General features: G+C 40.3%; 1 protein-coding gene across 3 annotated transcripts in view; it reads right to left on the reverse strand.

Moving 5' to 3' along the window:
* Window positions 1–220: 220 nt before the first annotated feature.
* The window catches only part of TSHR (thyroid stimulating hormone receptor), a 163,310-nt gene continuing 142,498 nt past the window's right edge, over window positions 221–21,032 (reverse strand). For all 3 annotated transcript variants that reach the window (XM_032344785.1, XM_032344787.1, XM_032344786.1), the window contains 2 exons: window positions 3,950–4,138; window positions 221–2,313 (listed from right to left, as the gene is read on the reverse strand). In XM_032344785.1, coding sequence (XP_032200676.1) covers window positions 900–2,313; window positions 3,950–4,138 — 1,603 coding nt within the window. In that variant the 3' untranslated portion in view covers window positions 221–899. The remainder of the gene's footprint in view (window positions 2,314–3,949; window positions 4,139–21,032) is intronic.

Below are 21,032 nucleotides of genomic sequence, written 5' to 3' on the forward strand. Positions count from 1 at the left end.
TTTTAAACCTGGAAGAGGCCATCAAGCTCTTTCATTTCTAGACTTAGAAGTGGCCCTGTGATTTGCCCAAGGGCCAACAGTTACCTTGTATCCAGCCTGCTTTATTAATCAGTGGGTGATTTAGTGTGCTCTGTTCATAATTCCCACTTGCAGCTACTTAGAAATTTTTAGAGTTCACATCTTTTATGCCATGAGACTAGCCAAGAAGAACAATTCTTAGTTTGCTCAGCCACATTAGCTGAAATCTTGCCAGTTTTTTTTTTTTTTTGGAAACATATAATAGTTGGGTCACATCAGGTAGATCCTTGTGAAGAGATGATTAATAGTTTCAGAGTTTGAAAAAACAACGCAAAGCTAAGCCTTTCCCCTCCTTCACCTCATATCAGCTACTCCATGCGTGTATCCTGTTGGACTTCTCAGTTTCGAGGAATTCACATTGTCTTTGGTTGTATCCAGGAACACGAAGGTAGACCAAGCCAACATGGGGCCAATTTTATCTTGTGTTCACCAACTAAGTTAATAGCATTTGCCATTTACTGAATCTTTAGTATGAAATACTGTCTACAGGTGAGAAGCTCAGTGTTGATCTGCTTCAGTTGATATCTATTGCGCATCTTATACAATGTTGTCACTGCAGTTAGCATCAAGCAAGCCTTCTAGAAAGTGTCAGTTATTTTGATATCAGCTGGGATTCAGATGTGCTGGTAGTCTCTTTTCCTTCTGGGAGGTAATGATTAGGTAATGCTATCCTCTCTCCAGAGATGAACTTTCGCCCCATGAAACATCACCTGCACAAGGGTTAGGACAGCTGTCTGGTGTATGTAATGGGTTTAGAATACATGTTCAAGAAACCAGCCTTTTAGAAGTCCCCCTACCACTGCAACTAGTGTAGGGTTAGCTTACAAAACTGTTTGGTTATACGCTTTTGGGATTTGACCCTGCTTATTTGGGGTTAGATGGGAGTTTTCAAGCAGTTCGTAGTCATCCTGCATGTTAGGGAGACTTTGCCTCATGTCCCGGGTAACCTTTTGGACCTGAATGCCGGTACTGTTCTTTGGAGAAACCCTCTGGCCCCGGTATGCCTGGGCCTGACGTTTACAGATACCAAACTTGCTGAGCAGGATAAATACATCCCTCTGGAAGGCCTTTGTGAAAATAGCATAGAGAAATGGATTGGCACAAGAGTTAAGTGGATAGAAGAGAACCAGCAAGATTTTGGAGTTGGTAACTGTGATGAGAGGCTTGTTCATCAGTGCCGACAAAGCATAGAATGAGATTGGGGCCATGCACATGAAGTCAGTGAAGATCAACACAGCCATCCTTTTGGCAATTTTGGTGTCTTTGTCCCCCGGGTTGTACTGGGGATTTCGGACTGTGATGTAGATCTTCACGTAACAAGAGCAGACAATGATAAAGGCAACTATGTTGAGCATCAGAACAAGGATAATATACGCCAGGGAAAGAGGTGTCTCAGTATCCATGGGCAGACAGATGCTGACTTTGGCATAGCTGCTTATTCCCACCAAAGGGAGCAGGGCGAGCAGGAAGCAGCAAACCCAGCCCCCAACCATGATGGCATACGCATGCCTGAGGCGGATCTTCCGGTCCAGGCGCATGGCGAAGGTAATGGCATACCAGCGCTCCAGGGTGATGACTGTCAGTGTATACACTGACAATTCACTGGCAAAGACAGTGAAGAAGCCGGCTGTGTTACATCCAGGGCCTGTCTGCCAGTCGATGGCGTGGTTGTAGTACTCAGAATGAGTGTAGAGGTCTACAGAGGCGATGAGGAGCAGATACATCCCCATGCAGAAATCTGCAAAGGCCAAGTTGCACATGAGAAAGCGTGGGACAGTGAGTTTGTAGTGGCTGGTGAGGAGGACTATCAGGACAAAGACATTGCCCAGGAGAGCCAGGAGACTCACAAACCACACCACGATTCTCAGGAACTTATAGCCCATTATGTCTTCGCAGGGGTTGAACTCATCTGACTTGGGGGTACACACCATGTCTTCATTGCCCCCACATACAGTGTAGTCATAATGGCTATCAAAGGCCTGTAGGGTCTCTTCCTGTGGATTTTTTAGCTCCTGGCCAAAACCGAGGATCTCATCTTCTTGTTCTTCAAGGAAGACATAATAATGAGAGTTGCTGTGGGTATCCTGGAACTTAGAGTTGTCCTTGTATCCGGCATGGCTGTCACCCAAATACTCTTCATACTCCTGGTCAAAGGGGCCATTCAAAGCGTTCACAGATTTTCTCTGACGCAAGCTCCGAATACTGCTCTCATTACACATTAAGGACTCAAGGATTCTGCAAGGCACAGAAATAAGTCACTGCTTGCTGAAAGCCCCTAATGGTCCCCACAACACTTAGTAAAATATGTGGACTTCCTGAGATCTCCATGATCTGACAAGATTCTACATGATCTAGTCAGACCTGTTTCTCCTACATCATTTCCTATTACCCACCACACCCCACTCAAGTGTCCCTTTCTTAGAGAGGTCTTCCCTGATCTCCCTAAATAAATTGTCCTACCTTATGTTTATTTATTTTATAGTAATATCTGGTATCTTCCTGTATGCTTCCCCTACTAGAATGTGAACAAAATGCAAGAGGGCTCTTGTCCAACCTATTCATTGCTATGGGATAGGACAGTGCCAAGCACATAGTAAGTGCTTAGTAAATATTTATCAAACATGAATAAATGTACGCTAGGATGTAGACATGCTCATGGAAGTGAGATTTAGTTTTTCCCTAGTCCCCCATACTGACATCACAAGGGATTCTTTAACTTGCTTCAACTGCTGAAGTATTGATTTATCTGTTGTGCTCTGGTTAAAATGCCCCATGGACTGCATAGTCCAACCTTTTTGGAGGCTAATGAGAAATCTGGGCCCTGACCTTGAGGTCCTCTCTAGACCTCCTACCCATCCCTTGTCCTTTCCTAGCCAGGGCCACATGGTGTCAGTATCAAGCCTCCTCGATGGCTCCTATCACCCCCCTGTACCCTGCTTCTGTCTTTCTGCAGGTGTCACGCCCATACTGGCCTTCTTTGCAGAGCCATTGAATTTTCCCTTTTGCTTCTGCCCCGACAACTAGATCTCAGTTTATTTCTGGTGCAAAAATGAGTCAGAAAGTCAGCCAGTAGATATTGTATAGACACGGAGAAGAAGTGAATACATGAGAAATGAAGGTGGTGTTAGGACAACAGGATTACATGAGACGCAAGGGGGGAATAAAGTAGAGGCAAAGTGTACGTGAAGACAAGATGCAGAGAAAGCATGGAGAGAAGAAGGCTGTCCCTTCTTTGCAGCTTGCAGGCAGTCTGATAATAAAATAACTCTTAAAGCAGCTGATATTTATTGAGAATTTAACACATTTCAGGTCATTGCAGTAGGTGTTTTCTGTTCAGTTTCTCGTTTAATCTTCTCAAAACCTCTGTGAATGATAACATTAAAATCGCCCTTCACAGAGGGTCGGGGAAGTTAAGTAAGGAGGCTGGAATAACACAACTAGAAAGTGGCAGAGCTTGGGTACAAAGCCATCTGAGTCCAAAGCCCACACACAGGCATCCAGAAAGCTGTGACAATTATCGAAGTCTTAATTGCTTGTGTTTCTAAGTTTGTCCTCATAGTTGTGGCATCTAGTATGTGTTGAGGACTTAATATGTGTTGAATCTGGAGAGTAGGAATCATGTTGTATAATCTCTACAAGATTCTACAAGATCCCTACCGCTCCCTGCTATGATGCAGTGACCTTGGTCTTACTTCTCATCTGCAGTCACTTTAAGTCTACAGGGACATTGTGTCCTATGGAGTTTATGTTTCTTATGGGTGCTTCAGTTCTTTCTGCCTGGCTTTTAAACCACGAACTTTCCCCAAACCCAGAAATTACTTCAACTTCCACCGAGACCTCTTGTCGCTTATTCCAGACACCTGCCATTTACCCTCTGATTTTCTTCTGATTCTTAAAAGCACAGCAGTGGCTTGGATATGAAAGGTCAGCCCGTGTAAGGTGAAGGACACTCAAGGAAAGTGGAAGCTTCTTTAGAGTCCATGTGTTTCTTGCGATCAGTTCCTTCAGGTTCTCCAGGCCTTTGGATGGCAGGGCAGCGACGCTGGTGTAAGAGACATCCCTGGGAAGGAGAGAACACAGAGGTGGTGAGCGGCCAGAGCCTTCTACTTCGTGACCAGAAGGTCAAGTGGGTCCGAGATTGATAGGGGCTTGCTCCTTTCTGCTCTTGATCATAGACTCAGTTCTTTAGATACTGCCACTGGTCTAAGGGGAGATATTTGGCTTCCACGTTCCTATGTTACAATGGACTCCCCATTTTTATTACTTGGAATTCCAGTATGGTTCAGTACAAATAATAGTTTAGCAGACATACTGTTTTACTCATTGCAATAAATGCAAACTCTTGGAATCAGAGACAGATAACAATTTTACTCCAGAAAATTACACCATGTAACTACTAAAGGGTCTCCAGAGACAAGAGAAATAAATTTGAACAGGCTTAGAGGGGTCTGAATTGTTCTCAGTCTCTTTGGGGACTAGGAATTTAGGATTAATAAGCTGCTCACTGATACGGACCAAAACAAGCATCATGGAAGTCTAATGAACTTGGGAATCATACCAGTTACATGGTGAATTCATGACTGAGAACAAACTCCCCAGAGTTTCTTTAGAAGGCTGTAAATGTATTTCATGGAATGAAAACTCCAATGTTTATATTAACAATCTGAGTTTATTTAGGTTATTAATCTGAGAATTGAGATTCAAGTCACTTCCAAAAACAATGGGAAGGGTAGTGAAGCTGGGGCACAGACATTAGTGTTAGTTACTAAAGTAAAATAAATTCACATTGCAGTGTGGCATTTCCTGTTCTTAGTCCCCAAAATACAGGTTATAGGTATTGCTCCATCATTTTTAAAAATAATTTTTATTATTTGCTCCATAATTTTTACTTGCACTGAATAATAGCTTGAATAACCATGAATAGTTAACCTAGCCTCTCTCATTTTATATTTTATCAATTAAAATATTCACTAAATAATCTTATATTTTATGTATTTTATAATGTTTTACATTTCTTAAAAGATAATTTATTTTAGAGAGGTGGGAGGGGGAGAGGGAGAGGAGAAGAAGCAGACCCCCTGCTGAGCATGGAGCCCAATGACAATGTGGGCCTCTGTCTCACGACCCTGACATTGTGACCTGAGCTGAAATAGAGTCTGACGCTTAACTGACTGAGCCACCCAGTTGCCCAACTTTACAGTTTTTTAATAATTACATTTAAAAATGTTTACTATAATTAGTAGTATCTTATTAGCAAGAACATTCCAATAGTTACAGCTTCTTCCTCCATATCGTAATTTGACTTAGCTGGGATTTACATTCTCAGGGTTCAAGGCTGCTAGAATTTGCTAGTCATTTTTTATCAGCATGAAGTTCTCATATTAAGCCCATTCTTAATAGAGACTTGTGATTCTCAGGGAATTCTTTTGCTGTTCTGTACTCATAAGTACATTTGGAAAATTGGCATAAATGAGCAACTTTGGTGTAGTTGCTGAGAGCTGAGGGATTTTGGAGCCAGCCATAAATGCAACTGGGAAGTAAATGAAGCTAGATGTTGGTCTCCTGCTTGAACTGTCCTTTTGATTCAGCATTTTCTCTTTTAGCTCTGCTGTCTTCGAAGGGTTGCCATCTTTCTGCCTTTAGCTTTCTGAAAGCAACTTACATGTCTTTATCCAAGGATGCTTTCATGTCAGTGAAACAAGAGAGCATCTCTTGGCTCAAAATGAGCTCAGAATGCTTTGCTGTCTGTTGCACACACTGATTGCGTGTGTTCATCTGAAAGAGTTTATCCTTCCAAGTACTGTGTTTGCATTTTAATAGACATTTCTTGAAAAAACACTTTAGGAACCATCCCAGTTACTAAGTGGCAAAACACCCCAAAACTAAGTGACATCAAACAACAATCTTTTTATTATTAGCATAGCTTTTGTCAGGAATTTGAATTTGTCCGGAATTTGATCAGGGCGTGGCAAGGACGGCTTGTCTCTGCTCCGTGATGTCTGGGGCTCGGCCGAGAACTTGAAGGCTGGGGCAAATCAGTGACTAGGGCTGATACTATCCGCAGACTCCTTCGCTTGTGTGTCTGGGCCAGAGCTGAGATGACTCAAAGCTCAGCTCAGTTGGGACTGTTAATGTGGCTTCTCCATGGCTTGGGCTTCTCATATCATGGCAGTCAAGTTCTGAGAAGTGGGCATTTTGAGAGGAAGCATCTGGGGAGTTCCAAGAGAACTGGTAGATTTAAAGGCAGGGAACATAAAACCCATCTCACAATAGGAGGAGTGTCAAAGAATTTGGGGCCTTATTTTAAAAGTGCTATAGTGATCGATGTGGTAGAGATAGATAGCAGTGAGGCAGATATTTGGTGAAAGCTGGGAATTTACCACTCTGCAAATCAGTGTTTCTTGTGGTGCCTGGACCAGCGTCAGAACAACCTGCAATACAGACTCCTGAGCCACATCCAAAACCACGTGGATTATAATCTCTGATGGTGGGGCCCGGGAGTCTACATTAAGATGCTCTCTAGGTAATTTAGAATCTCACTACAATTCTCAGAACATTTTTATGAGACATGTGGTTATTATAACTAAGATGAAGAAAAGGAGGCATGTTAGATCCAAAAAGATTCAGCAAACCAAGGGGGGGAGCCATAACTGTAATTTGGAGCTGGAGTTTGGGTTTAGTGTCCTAGGAACTTTCTCTACCCATTCTCATCAGGTCTCTGGAGTCTTTTCTGAACACAGATCCAGGTGCAACAATCCTCCAGGGACTCGTTAGGACTCTGGGAGGGAGGAACTAATTCCATGGTTTGTCTGAGTGTCTGTAACAGACGTATCGCAGGTGGCCTCCAGTTGGGTCCCAGTGGAGCTGAACTGGGAGATGGCTTAGACGGGCATGGAGAAAAGCAGTGTTGGAAAATGTGTGTAAAACTTATGATAGAGACACCAGTAACATAATGAGAACTTGGCAGATAGTAGGTATTCAGTGAATGTCAATTCTTTTCTTACCCAGTCTAGAGTTTTCTTAGCCCAAGTCAGAAGCAAGCAAATACAGCTTATTTGACGTCTTGTCCTGTATGCCTCATAGGCAACTCCAACTTAACAGGTCCATCCCAAACTTAGCTTTTAATCTTCCATCCCCACCCCACCTCCTCCATTTAATCTAGGAAGAAAACACACACACACACACACACACACACACACACACACGCATACACACACGCGCACGCGCGCGCACGCACACACACACACACACACACACACACACACACCACCTCTCTTCCCCTAAATCTCAAATTCATGTAATTGCAGCTCCAGTCCAAGCTCACATCATCTCTTGGTGCAATAGCTTTCTTGGCTACCCTTCTTCCCTTCCAGTGTACCCTCCACACAGCAGTCAGAGTAGTCAGACATAGCATAGGGGATGAATAAGGTCTCCCTCCTGCTGAAAACCTTTGAATGACTTCCCAATGTACCATGAATAACATTTACTCTTCCTACCATGTCCTTTAATGTCCTGAAGATCTGGCCCTTGCCTACATCTCCAAGATCATCTCAAGGGCCTAAAGCCACTTACAGCCCCAACTGGAATCAATCTGGAGCCATCTCACTCCCTGCTGGCGTGAGCCACTTGATGTAGCTCTAATCCATTAGGTCTGCTGTTAACCTAAAGTGCTCCTGAGCTGCTGCCCTTTCCAGATGCTGGCTGCTCCACTCATGCTACTTTGGTAATTTCCCCTCCTTTTTGGGATTTAACTTCTCTTGCAGAGATCTACAATTTTATTTTATTTTATTTTTAAAGATTTTATTTATTTATTTGACAGAGATCACAAGTAGGCAGAGAGGCAGGCAGAGAGAGGGCGGAGGAAGCAGTCTCCCTGCTGAGCAGGGAGCCTGATGTGGAGCACCATCCCAGGACCCCAAGATTATGACCTGAGCTGAAGGCAGAGGCTTAACCCACTGAGCCACCCAGGCGCCCCAAGATCTAGTTTTAATCAGAAAATCTGGCTGCTATCAGAAAGGAAGGTAGGAGTTCCTTTACACTTGAAAATGGTTGTAGTGCTGCCTCTCCACGCAAAAAATCCCAAATGGAGTGATTCTTTCCTCCAAGCCTACTGGTGTTAAGTCCTATTTTCTCTCCACCATCTTCTGGGACTTGTATTCTCATGGAGTCTCTCTTGCCCTTGCCCTATAGTTGTGCCGTGAATGTCTACAATAAGATGCATTTGAACTACACCCTCTAATCCGATAGATGTTAGCTTAGCTATTTTTATGTCTGTAACTGTCCACAGTCGCACAGTTCTCCTTACTACTACCTTAATTTAGGTCTGAATTATATTTCACCTAAGCTGCGCAAAAACTTCCTGATTGGTCTTAGAACCCACCTTCAGACTTCGGACAGAAGTTCTTTCTAAAACTTGGATCTCATTGCATGGCTTTCCAGCTTGAAACCATGGTTCTTCCAATGTCTACACAATGTATGTCAAGCTTCTTAGAAGAGTATTCTTTGTCCCCAATAGGAATGTCTTCCTGAATCTTGTGTAATGTTCTTGATTTTTTCCATTTCACTGGATCACATTTTTGAGTAATTTCTTAGAAAGGCTGCATATGAGGGAGATACTTTCTGCATCCTTGTATGTCTGAAGATGACTTTTTCTACCTTTAGATTCTGTTGATACCTTACCTGGCTATAAAATTTGGGGTGGCAAAGAGTTTTTGTCCAGAATTCTAAAGGCTTTACCAAATTCTAGCACTCATTGTAGCTTTTCCTAAGACTGATACGATTTTTGGTCTTCGACTTGTTTTTATTCACTGGAAGCTTTTATGGCTCTCTCTCTCTCTCTCGCTCTCACTCTCTCTCTAATTTCAAGGTTTCCTGAGATATAATTGATGTATAACACATGTAGGTTTGCAACGTGCAACATGATGATTTGGCACATGTCTATTTTGTGAACTGATTACATGGCACTCTCTTTGTTCCTAGTGTGAGATTTCATGAAGGTATGCTTTTGCACTTATTGTGCTGGCTCCTGGGCGTGGGGGTGAAACCATTAGTCTGGATGGATATGCTCTTTGGCTTTAGGAGAATTTTTGGTGTTATTTCCCGAATAACTTACTCCTCTCATGTTCTTTGTTCCCTCTCTGTAATGCCTAGTAAGTGAAAAAGAAACTTCCTATACTCATCAGATTTCTCTCCATTTTTTGTTTGTAATTTTTCCCGTTATTTCTTATTATTTATTTTGAAGTAGTTTTTTTTTTTTAAGATTTTATTTATTTATTTGACAGAGAGGCAGAGAGAGAGAGGAGGAAGCAGGCTCCCTGTGGAGCAGAGAGCCAGATGTGGGGCTCGATTCCAGGACCCTGGGATCATGACCTGAGCTGAAGGCTGAGGCTTTAACCCGTGTAGCCACCCATGTGCCCCTTAAGTTGTTTTTATACCCAGTGTGGGGCTCAAAGTCACAACCTGAGATCAAGGGTCACATGCTCTACTGAGTCAGCCAGGTGCCCCTTCCCTATTACTTGTTTTGAGTCTAATGGTAGAATTCCTTGACTGTATCTTCTATCTCTTCTACTGAATTAAAAAAAAATTAACTGAAAATTTTTGTTTCCAGCTTTATCAAAGTGTAACTGACAAATAAAAATTGTATAGATTTATGGTGCTCAATGTGGTGTTTTGATAGATGTGTACATTTTGACATGATTACCACAATGAAAACTAATGAAAATACCTGTCACCTCACATAATTTTTTTTTCCTTATGATCGAGAACATTGAAGATCTACTCTCTTAGCAATTTCAGATATACAAAATAGTATTATTAACTGTAGTCACCACGCTGTACCTTAGATCCTCAGACTTTATTATTCATCCTGCATAACCGAAACTTTGTACCCTTTGATCAGTATCTCTCTATTGCCCCATCCCTCAAACCTGGTAACCACCAATCTACTCTCTCTTGATGAGCTCAGCTGTTGTAGATTATGCATATAAGTGAGACCATGCAGTATTGCCTTTCTGTGCCTGGATTTGAATTTTTTAGTTTTAGTTTGAGGAAAGCTGGGACTCTGCCTGTTCTCTTCACTGCCATATTTTGGCACCTAGACTGGTGCTTGAAAGACAGAAGGTTCTGAATACATAATTGTCAAATGCATAGATACATTTTAAGAAGAGCTTTCATGTTTTACTTTCCTTTTTTTTTTTTTTTTTTTTAAAGATTTATTTATTTGAGAGAGAGAGAGCGCATGCTTGTGAGCTGGGGAAGGGGCAGAGGGAGAGAGAGAATCTCAGACTCGGTGCCGAGCTCAGAGTCCGACGAGGGCCTCGATCTCATGACCCTGAGATCAGGACCTGCCCGGAACCCAAGACCCAGACACTTAACCGACTGCTCCACCCAGGCACCCCTTCTCATCGTTTTTTATAGTATATGTGAGGAAGGACACATAATGTTTAGAAATGCTTTTAAATTCCGACTCTCTGGGTTTGACTCCTGGCTTCTGCACTTACTATCAGTCACTGAGCCCTTTTGTGTATCAGTTTCTTTGTCTTGGGTTTGTTCAACAATAGCTGACAGTATGTTCTCAATAAATATCTGTTGTTATTATTGTCATTATTACTGTGAAAAATGTCTTCTCAGATTTATCTCAGATGGTGGCCTTGTTAAAAGTTCTCTTCTGTTGGTGGCCTTGTTAAAAGTTCTCTTCTGTTCTCTGAAATGTGTATGGCTCCTCCGGACCCATTTCCACTCCGCTTATCTTTCTTGGTCTCAGTCTTTCACTCATAAGCGTTCTTTTGCTGGTGATCCTAGGTTGCGTGCTTGTGCTTAAGAACAAGACTAAAAATCTGATTGGGATATTGTCCACTGGCAGACTCTGCTTTAGGGCAATTCTGTGGGGCAGCTGGCCATTATGCTGTTGGACTGTAAAATGCCAGAATATGGAGGTCTCTTTTGTTTTAGAGGTTCTCAACTTCTTCAGAGTAACGACTTGAAGTCTCTAGCTTAGAAGGGAGGTACTCTTGGCTGCTGGAACTTTGCATGAACAAGGCAGTGGGGTAACATTTCCAGATGTAAATCTTCAATAAATCCTCTCTCTTTAGCCCCATGTCTCATTCTTGCCAGGCCACACCCATCACCTCTCTGTCCCATGCTCTTCAGATGTTCTGCTGGGCAAGGCAGCTCCCTCCCGATACACGCTTCCAGGGGCTGCTACTCTTACATCGTCTTCCTTCTCTCTGCCTTTTTCCTTTCAGAATTCTGTAGCTTGCCAGACACCCATGTATCCTCGTCTGTCCTCTCTGTCCTTATGGATTTATGTATATTAAAAATTCTGTCCCATCTTTTCTTATCTTTTCTTATGAGGGAGGGGAAATAAAAGCTTAGGTTCGATGTATCACTCTTCACCATGACTCCATTTAGCATGTATATCTGCATAAGAGCTTAGAACAAATACTCGCTGAGGCTGAGTCAGCCAGACAACTAGACAACGAGACAGTTTCGCATCCCCCAAGTTGAAGGAGAGAAAGAGTCTTGGTCTGATGAAAGCCCCAAACTCAACCAGGCAGGGATCACTTTAAGTTCTTTCGAGCTGTATCTTTCCTCATTCACCCCAATTTTTATCTGCCCACTTTGAATCCAGAATGTATTAATAGTGTACCCTTTTTTCTAAAATAAAACTTGCAAAATGTCGTAGCATTAAGAACTTTGTGTTCAGAGTGAGAGAATATGGAAAGTGGTATCAGCAATAAAGGGATCCGAAATGATTTGTGAGGGCGGCCACATGGAAGGAAACCTCAAGCTGGAGGGCTGCCCTCTCTCTTAGTGACTCGAGCACTTTTCACAAAGGGCTCATCAAATGATGGGCACTGAGCTTCCTGAGAATTTGTCTCTAGCAAGTATTTAGTCACAAAACAGAATGCAGCTGAGCTCAGCCTGGCAGACAGTTGGAAGCCTAATTGTCTAAGTCATGGGAACCATCTCAAGTTAAGTGTCTAATGAAAGTAACAGGACGTGAATTTGGAGAGGGTGAGATTTGCCGGGTTATACACAGGGCAAGAAGATCACTGAGTTTGAATGATGCCAGGAAAACAAAAAAGAGCCAATTGATATTCAATGTCATAGAAAAAACAAATTGCTCCTCAAGCAGTTATGTACCCTAACATCCCCAAACACAATTTCCATTTTTGTGAGATGTCTTGTCATTATTATTTAAGATGAACCTTTGATGAATTCAATTGCAATGAAATAAGCACTACTTAGCTTGCCAGTGTTTTTCAGCAGCAATTGGAGATTTCTTTTGTTTGCTTCTAACACATGTGGGTTTTTTCGCTAAAGATCGATAGGCAGAAGCTGACCTATTAAAGATGTGTAGTCACATTGGCAAATTGGTAGATGATATGCATCTAAAACAGAAAGATTAATTTACTGCTTAAAAGGCAGTTTAAGTAATTTATTAATACTGACTCAGAAATAACTTAAGGGCTTAAAAGTTATACATTTAAGAGAGTGACTTGATTGGTTATAAGAATTTAAAAACATGATATGCATTTTTAAAAAAATACTTACTGATTGCTTTCTATGTATTGGTCTATGTTGCTAGGAGCTAGGGCCATAGAAGTAAACAAAACAGGCAGGAATTCCTGCTCTTCTCATGCTTATGTTCTAGTGGGGAGAGAGGGACACTTAAAAAAAAAAAAAGTAAGTTTGATAATAATAAAACTGTGGGGAAAAGGAATACCAGGACGAGGAAAGGAAGAACTCAAAAGTGGGGTCATAATTGGGGATGGTGTCAGGAAAGTCCTCATGGAAGAGACAGTAGAGCAAAGGTCTAAAGGAGGTGAGGGAGAGAAACGTGTTGATATCTGAGGTAAGAACAGTGCAGGCAGAGAGACCAGCTAGTGCCAAAGCCCTGAAGAAAGAGTGTTCCTCCTATGTTTGAAGAAATAAGGAGGCCACTGTGGTGGGGGCTGAGACAGCAGAGGAGTAGGAAATGTAGAAGTCAGAGATGTAATGGGGAGCCAGATCACGTGTGCCTTGTAGGCTATCAGAAGGACTTTGTCTTTTTATCAGAGTGAGGTCAAGAGTCTTTAGAGGAATGATGTTATCTGACTTATTTTGAAACAATCAGTCTGGCTATTGCTTTGAAAGGAAACCAAAGAGCGCAAAGTTTGGAAATGAGAAGACCAACAATAGAGAGGATGGTCTCTTGGACCAGAGAGGGAGCACTGGAGATGCTGAGAATTATTGGAGTTTGAGTAAATTTAAATGGTAGAATCAATGGAACTTTCTCCTGAATTGGATATGGGTGGGAAAGGGGAGTTAAGAATGACTCTGAGATTTCTGGTCTGCAACTAAAAGAATGGAGTTGTCATTTCCTGAGATGGGGAAGATTGCAAGTGAGGGAGGTGTGGAGGGAAAGATCAGGGGCTCAGTTTTGGACAGGTTGAGTTTGAGATTCCTATTAGACATCCAGATGGGGACAGTAATAAGCATCATGGAGAAACACAGAGCAGGGAAGCATGATGAAGAATGGTGGGCAGCTTGCAAATTTAAATAGGGTGTTCAGGGAAGACCTCAATGAGAAGATAACTTTTAAGCAAAAACTTGAAAGAGGTGAAGGAGCAAACCCCATGGATATCTGGGGAAAGAGCTTTCCATATAGAGAAGACAGTGTACAACCCTTAAGTGGACTTGTTCAGTATGGCTGGTGTGGAGTGATGAGGAGGAAAGAAGTAGAAAATGGAATCAGAGAACAGGTCATGGGTAGGAAGCTGTTATAGCAAGGTCTTTGAATGCTATTTGTGAGGACTTTGGTTTTTTCCTGAGGAAGATGCTAAAGACCTGGACCGTTTTAAGCAGAGATTTAAGAAAATGATCTAGCAAAGCTGGAGAACAACAGATGCAAAAATAATCCTATGTGAGAAGAATTAACCTTGTGTGCCAGGAAGAAATGGTGTTTCTGGGTTAGTTACTACTGGGTTTGCATTCTAGAACATTCACTTATGGCCAGGTGTCCTTGGGAACTTACCTATCATCTCTGCACCTCAGTTTTTCATTTGTTAAAGAGGGATAATAACACCTGCCATTGAATAGTTAAAAAGGCTCAAGGCCATCTACTATCTGTAAAGAACCTATAACACAGCTGAAGCTCAAAAATGTCTGCCATTAATAATAAGATTATAGGCCAAAGATTCAGATGATCATAAATTACTAATCTTTCCTTGAAGTCTTTATATGTATATAAAATGGCTTTGTAGCTCAGATATCACTGCTGTCCTCTTTTTCTCCCTCTCAAGTTTATATAATTACATTTCTTTTCTTTTTCTTTTTTTTTTAAAGATTTTATTTATTCATTTGACACAGAGAGATCACAAGTAGGCAGAGAGGCAGGCAGAGAGAGAGAGAGGAGGAAACAGGCTCCCCGCGGAGCAGAGAACCCGATGCGGGACTCGATCCCAGGACCCTGAGATCATGACCTGAGCCGAAGGCAGCGGCTTAACCCACTGAGCCACCCAGGCGCCCTAATTACATTTCTTTTAAGCCTATAGCTTCCATGACCCAGAAAAATCTCACGGCGTTTACGATCTTCGCATGATGGATTCTTCAAAGAAAAACTATCCATATACTGTAATTCAGTAAGCTCAGCTCTTTACCACACAATGACGAAAGGAAATGATGGCAACTTATTGCCATTAGCCAGATAGATGCTAAACAAAAACCTATCCTTGTCTTCAGTGTTAAATCCTCTCTCCCTCCCCAACACACATACAAAATGGCCATCATCATAGTGGCTGAAGGATTGACCTCAGTGCTACCTGTGAGAAATGAAAAGCAATTTCTTTTAAGGTGTTTATTTCCTTTAGAATCAGAAGTGGAACATAATTAACAAAATGGATTTCAGTGACCTAGCAGAAATATTGCATCACAATGAAAACCCTTAACTACTTATTTCCTTCTATCTGTCCCAAGAGTAAAAATCTCAGAAGAGTCAAAGAATTTAGTCCTCATCCATACTAACTTGAGAACAGAATGCCTCATTGTTTACACCAAAAACTGCTTCTCGTGCTTATGTTTGAGGGTTATTTATTGAAAATTTTAATCCTAGGTTGATTCACCCCTCCTATCAGTACGTCTATGGCTAGCATCTTCTAATTAATTGTATAATCACGAGTAAAACTTTCTACATAACATTATATTTGCCTCAGCTGTTTGGCCCCATGCAATCTTATTTCTCTTCTTTCACCGCATACATAACTGAGAGACTTGATATGGGTGAAATCACCAAAAAATATGAGAAAAGTAGTGTTAGAAAAGTCAGAATCCTTTGGGGTTGATGGGATAAAATAAAATAATTTATATAAAAATGTTTAGCATAGAGCTAGTAGGCACTTAATAAAATGTAGATTTTTTATACTTAAAGTTACAAAGAAAAAGTGCTCCTACTTATTTCTTGTTCTTAAGATTTAGCACTGTTGAGGATTCCTAGCTAAAGAGAAGTGACTAGTTAGTAAAACTGTTCAGAATGTATATGATTTAGAACATTTTGCAAGTTTCTTTTCTTAGAACTCAGACTCAGCAAATCTTCTTTTATGTTCTATCAGTTTATCTTAATGTGACAAGCACTTACTTAAAGAATTAGCTTTAGCGAAACCGTGTTACAAGAAACAGTTAATGGGTTTGTGAGTTATTCTTTCTCAAGGGTGAAAAGTCATTCTAGTTTACTTTTCAGCTTGGCATAGATATGAAAACATTTATTCAGACTGAATCCCCTTGTAAAATGAATGATCATTTTAGGTCATTGCTCTAGAACAGTGGTTCTCAGTGCTTTGGAGAACTTCTCTTTTAATTAAAATAAAAAACTTTTGAGGATGATAGTTGTTGAACTTCTAGTCAGTTGAAGAAATACAAATGTTTGTATGACTTTGAGGACCTTTGTCATTATCCCATCATCTCTCTCCTACAAGAATCATCACTTCCAGTTTGGGAACACTCTGCAAATGATTTCTCAGTTGCTGCAGAAAGTAACCATGACAGATTGCTGGGACTTAAAGCATTAGTCCTGTTTTCTCCTATCAGTGGCCATGGTAGTAAGAGATGCTACTGGTCAATAAATTTGGATTTTTTGTGTTATCCAATTATCCTGAGTTGTTGACACAGTTCTTCCAGTCTGAAGATTCCTAGGGCTGAAGTAGACTATCCTCTTGTGATCAGCAAGAAGTTAGCATGCACACAGTTCTAGAAAAGTTGTTGTCTCCTCTTTCTCTTCAAATTCTTCTGTGACCTTCCTCACACCTCTCAAGGACTCCACAAAGTGGTTGCAAGTCACCTACTTGCCTCTGGAGACACAGGTGTATGTCTTAGGAAGGAAGGATGACCTGCTTCCATTGCTTCCCCAAACTTGGCTCCCTTGGCACAGGTCGGACTTGATGCCCAAGCCAGGAACTGTACGAGTATGTTTATCTTTGCAGTTCATTTCTCACTCTCATGAGCAGAACAACCTAGCAACAAACCTTCTCTGGTTTTCTACCATAGGAGGTTCCTTTCCTCTCAAAGAGAACTGCTCTGAAGGCTCTTCTTGGCAAGCACAGAAAGGAGACAAAGTGTGCCAGGCTGATTAAGTCTTTGGGTGCAATCTCGATGCTCTCTGAGGAGGTCCCGTGCCTGCCAAATAGCCAGGAGATGCAAACGAGTAGTCACAGCACAGTGGCTGGGACACAGGTATCCAGGACTAAGACAGGGCCAAGGATGGGCAAAGGTGAAGGAAAGAAGATGTAGGGGTGCTTTGAAGGGGGCCACAAACTGTGATGGGTTATGTAACTATGACTAATATTTGCATGGTAATTCTTCAGTGAGCCACCCTTAACTTCCTGAGTCAGGTCATGTTCCCCACAATATGATTTCGACACAACACATTTTTCCAACGCTATCCTTTGGCCGAAGTTATGTTTTGTTGTTACTGCTCTTTGAACACATCCTATGTTTTTCTAGACTTGCCTTTGTTCTTTCTCTCATAACTCCGTCTCTCTCTATTGCAATTCTACCCCTCATCTGAAGCCCATCTCAAATATCACCTTCTTTAGTGAGGCCTTTGCTGGTCACCCTACTTAGAAATGGTATCTTGATTCTCTAAATACTTCTCATGGCTCTTTTTACATTAAACTTTTAGTTACTTATGCACATTTCTCCTAAATATGACTGTAACCTCTTTAAAAGCAGAAGTTGTGTCTTAAAAAAAAAAAAAAGATTTTATTTGTTTATTTGACATACAGAGAGAGATCACAAGTAGGCAGAGAGGCAGGCAGAGAGACAGGAGGAAGCAGACTCCCCGCTGAGCAGAGAGCCTGACGTGGTGCTGGATCCCAGGACCCCAAGACCATGACCCGAGCTGAAGGCAGAGGCTTAACCCACTGAGCCATCCAGGTGCCCCCAGAAGTTGTGTCTTATCCTTTTAACACTCATAAAGTTCAGTAGGTGCTCAGTAAAAGGCCTGCAGAATAAGTAAGTAAATGAACATTGTGACAAATTTGCTTCAGATTAGCTGTTTCTCCTTAGAAAGGAAAGAGAAAAGGGAAAGAGAGGATAAACTATGGATGGTGAAGGGCTGGGAGTTAGGACTAAAGCTGATTTCATTTAGGTCTAAAATTCACTCAGGATCACAACTCAATAAAAAAAAGACAAACAACCCAATTAAATAAGATAAGGTATTTGAACAGACACTTGACAAAAGAAAATGTACAAATAGTTACTAGGTACAGGAAAAGATGCTCATCATTAATCATCAGGGAAAAAGAGAGTAAGCCCCAATAACTTTATAGCAGCTAGAATGGCTAAATCAAAAAGATTGACAATACAATGGGCTAGTGAGTGTGAAACTTTCATACCTCTCCGGTTTGAATAGAAAATGGGATTTTGGGGGGCAATATTTCCTACAAAGTTAAATGTATATCTATCCTGTGACCTGGCAGCTTTACTCCTAGATTTTTATATGAGAAAAACAAATAGATCTGTGGTTGTCTATGAAAGCTGGGGCAAGAGGGGAACTTTCTGGGTGATGAAAATGTTCTAAGCCTGGATTAGGATAGGCTAACATAATTTTGCCCAAACTCACCAATCTGCACACTGTATGTTACTGTATGTAAATTATATCTCAATAAAAAAATTTTGTCCAGGATCAACCTAGAAAATCATGTATTCAGCATACCTGTGGACTCAGACATGCCAAAAAAATCTACCACCATTTTTCAGCCATCTAATAGTATGATTTTGTGAAGATTACTGAGTAAAAAAAAGAACATAAAAAACTTATTCTTCTCTAAACCAAGATGGCAGTGCCATGACCTTTAGGTTTTAAATGATTAATTTGATCAGCTAATAACAACCAAAGTTTATTTTTGTTGAGACATGTTCTACAAACTCAAGGATATTGTTACAGAGATGTCCTCTTCTTTGGAGATACTTATAATAGTAAGTGGGACTATTAGAGTCATTTTCAAAAGTAAGTTAAGTGCTTTTTAATGTGGGTTACATAATTTAGACCTTAGAGAACTCTGCTTATTATGGAAGGCATTGCATTTCAGTGTGTTCTTTCCTTTGGGATTATAAACACCAAGAGCTTCTCTTTCAAAATAAGATTAAAAGAAAACAAGATAATCAAAAATGGAAAGCATAAAAATAGAAAATGAGATTACATATCTTGATTGAGAAAATCAATAAGTAAAAAAATTCAACTCCTGAACTAAATTTAAAAGGCATTTTAAAAAAATATATAACAATGATTGGAGAATAGATCTCACTTTAAATGTTGCACCTGTTTTGAATTAGATTCTTTTTTGAGAACTGACCTTGAAAAAAAGAGGGTAAAATGAGTGGGCAAGTTAGACTGCTTTTGTTGACTGTTAGAAATGACTGTGTTCTTTCTCAAATATCTTTATGAGGCAGAAATATATATGTCATACATTTCTATTCTCTTTAGCTGGAGCTTAAGATTTTCCAAGTTTGGCTTTTATACCAAATCACAGGCAAATCATGGCTATTTGGTATGAGGTTACAATTTATCAGATATTTATTGTACTTGCCATCTTGTCTTTTGAAATGGGGGAATTACAAAAAACGAAAGACATAATTGATTTTCTTAGATCTTAAAATCTAGTTAATGGGGAGAAAGTTTGTGGGAAATACAGTAAAAGATTTTGACAGAAGTTCAAGACAAGAATTAAGGTGATGTCATAAAGCCACCCATGGTTAGTTTATTCATGCATTTTAAGACAACTGTGCTTGAAATTTGAAGAGGGAGATTGAACTCTGTCCACTCTGTGCTTTCCTGCTACTGCCTTTTCAAATGCTGCCATCTCCATTGTTTCCTCTTCCTGTGCTTTGTGGTTTTCTTTTTAAATTCAATTCTAGTTTTCATTAAAATAATATGTGGACCTATTTTTAAAAAGCAAATTACACTGGAAGCTTGGTGATACAGCCGCAGACCCCTGTGCTATTTCTCCTCTAGTCTGCTTTCTGATGTCCCTAGAACAACTACTTTTAACTTTTAACAGGTATTTCTTTCCATAATTTCTTGATTTATTGGTTTATGATTCACCCACTGACTTCTTGTTATGGAAGATGAAGATTTAGCTCACTTCACCTCAGTTAACCCCCACACACATTCTCCAGACAATCCCTCTAATGTCCCGGAAGAGTTTTAGGACATACTTGATTAAACCTTTATTTAGTATTTTGGGTATTACAACTCTGCATATCTTGATTTTATGTCCTTTCTTGTGTAGCTTTCTGTCTTCTCTCTGTTTTATTTACATACCTTGGTTTGAGTGGACCTCTTGCTAAGTCTTTTGTGTGCTCTTAAGTTCTCTGAAACATCTAGCAAAACAGTTTTTCATACAGTCAATCTCGTATGACTATCATAGCCTATTAATCTATTTTATTTCTAGAACTCTCTCCTGGAGCTCTCCTTCAGCTCTGGGGTAGACTTCTTAGTTTCAAGATTCCAAGGACCTCTGGTCATCCTGGGAATTCCATTTATTTCTTTCTTGTATTGATCACTGTTTCTGAATTCCTTATTTTCCTCTTTCTTTTCTTCCAAGAAAAGGTGAATGGGAAATCAGGATTTTGAGACTTTTCATGTCTGAAAATGTCTTTATTTTACCTTTATCTTTGATAGTCTGGAAATAACTTTCCCTCAGAATTTGAGGGATGTACTCTGTGATTTTCTATCTTTCAATGTTACTGCTAAGAAGATTGATGGCATGCTGAGTCTTCAATCTTCGCAGGTAACATGATTTTTCTCTTTAAAAGCTTCTAGGATATTCTCCTTATCACAGCATTTTCATGACTTATGATGTATCTCCATGAGCTCTTTTTCATTCATGAGAATTCTTTACATATCTTTTTATTCTGAAAACTTATTTCCTTCATTTATGGGAAAACATCTCTCACAACTTCCTTTTTTTTTTTTTTTTAAATTTCCCCCTCCAAAAGTTTGAACTTACAATTTTCTTATCTTTTCTCTCCTCTATTCCATATATTATTTTTGAGTGTTCTCTTTTCTGGGAGCTGTTTTCCACTCTATCTTTAAAAACTGGTTAATTTTGTGTGTGTGTTGACTACCATATTTTTCCCTCACTGTAAACAAAATAAGTTGACAAAAACCAAAATGGTAAAAGGTACTTACAAATGATATCATATATAAAGATATAATTTTATAACTATGATCTATAAATAACTATGAAAATTTGGGGGCAAGGAAGCATAAAACCTATTAGGACAAATGTGGAAAAAATAAGAATAAATATACTTAACCAGACAAAGAGATTGCAAGATGTCCAACCTCACTCATAATTAGAGAAATGCAAAATAAAAACTATAGGGAGATACCATTTCTTACTTATCACCCATAAGAATGTTTGACATTAAAGCACACATAGTATATTTTGCTAGTAATAGTAATTTTTTTAGTA

This window comes from Mustela erminea, chromosome 5, assembly GCF_009829155.1.
Source record: "Mustela erminea isolate mMusErm1 chromosome 5, mMusErm1.Pri, whole genome shotgun sequence".
NCBI classification, from domain to species: domain Eukaryota; kingdom Metazoa; phylum Chordata; class Mammalia; order Carnivora; family Mustelidae; genus Mustela; species Mustela erminea.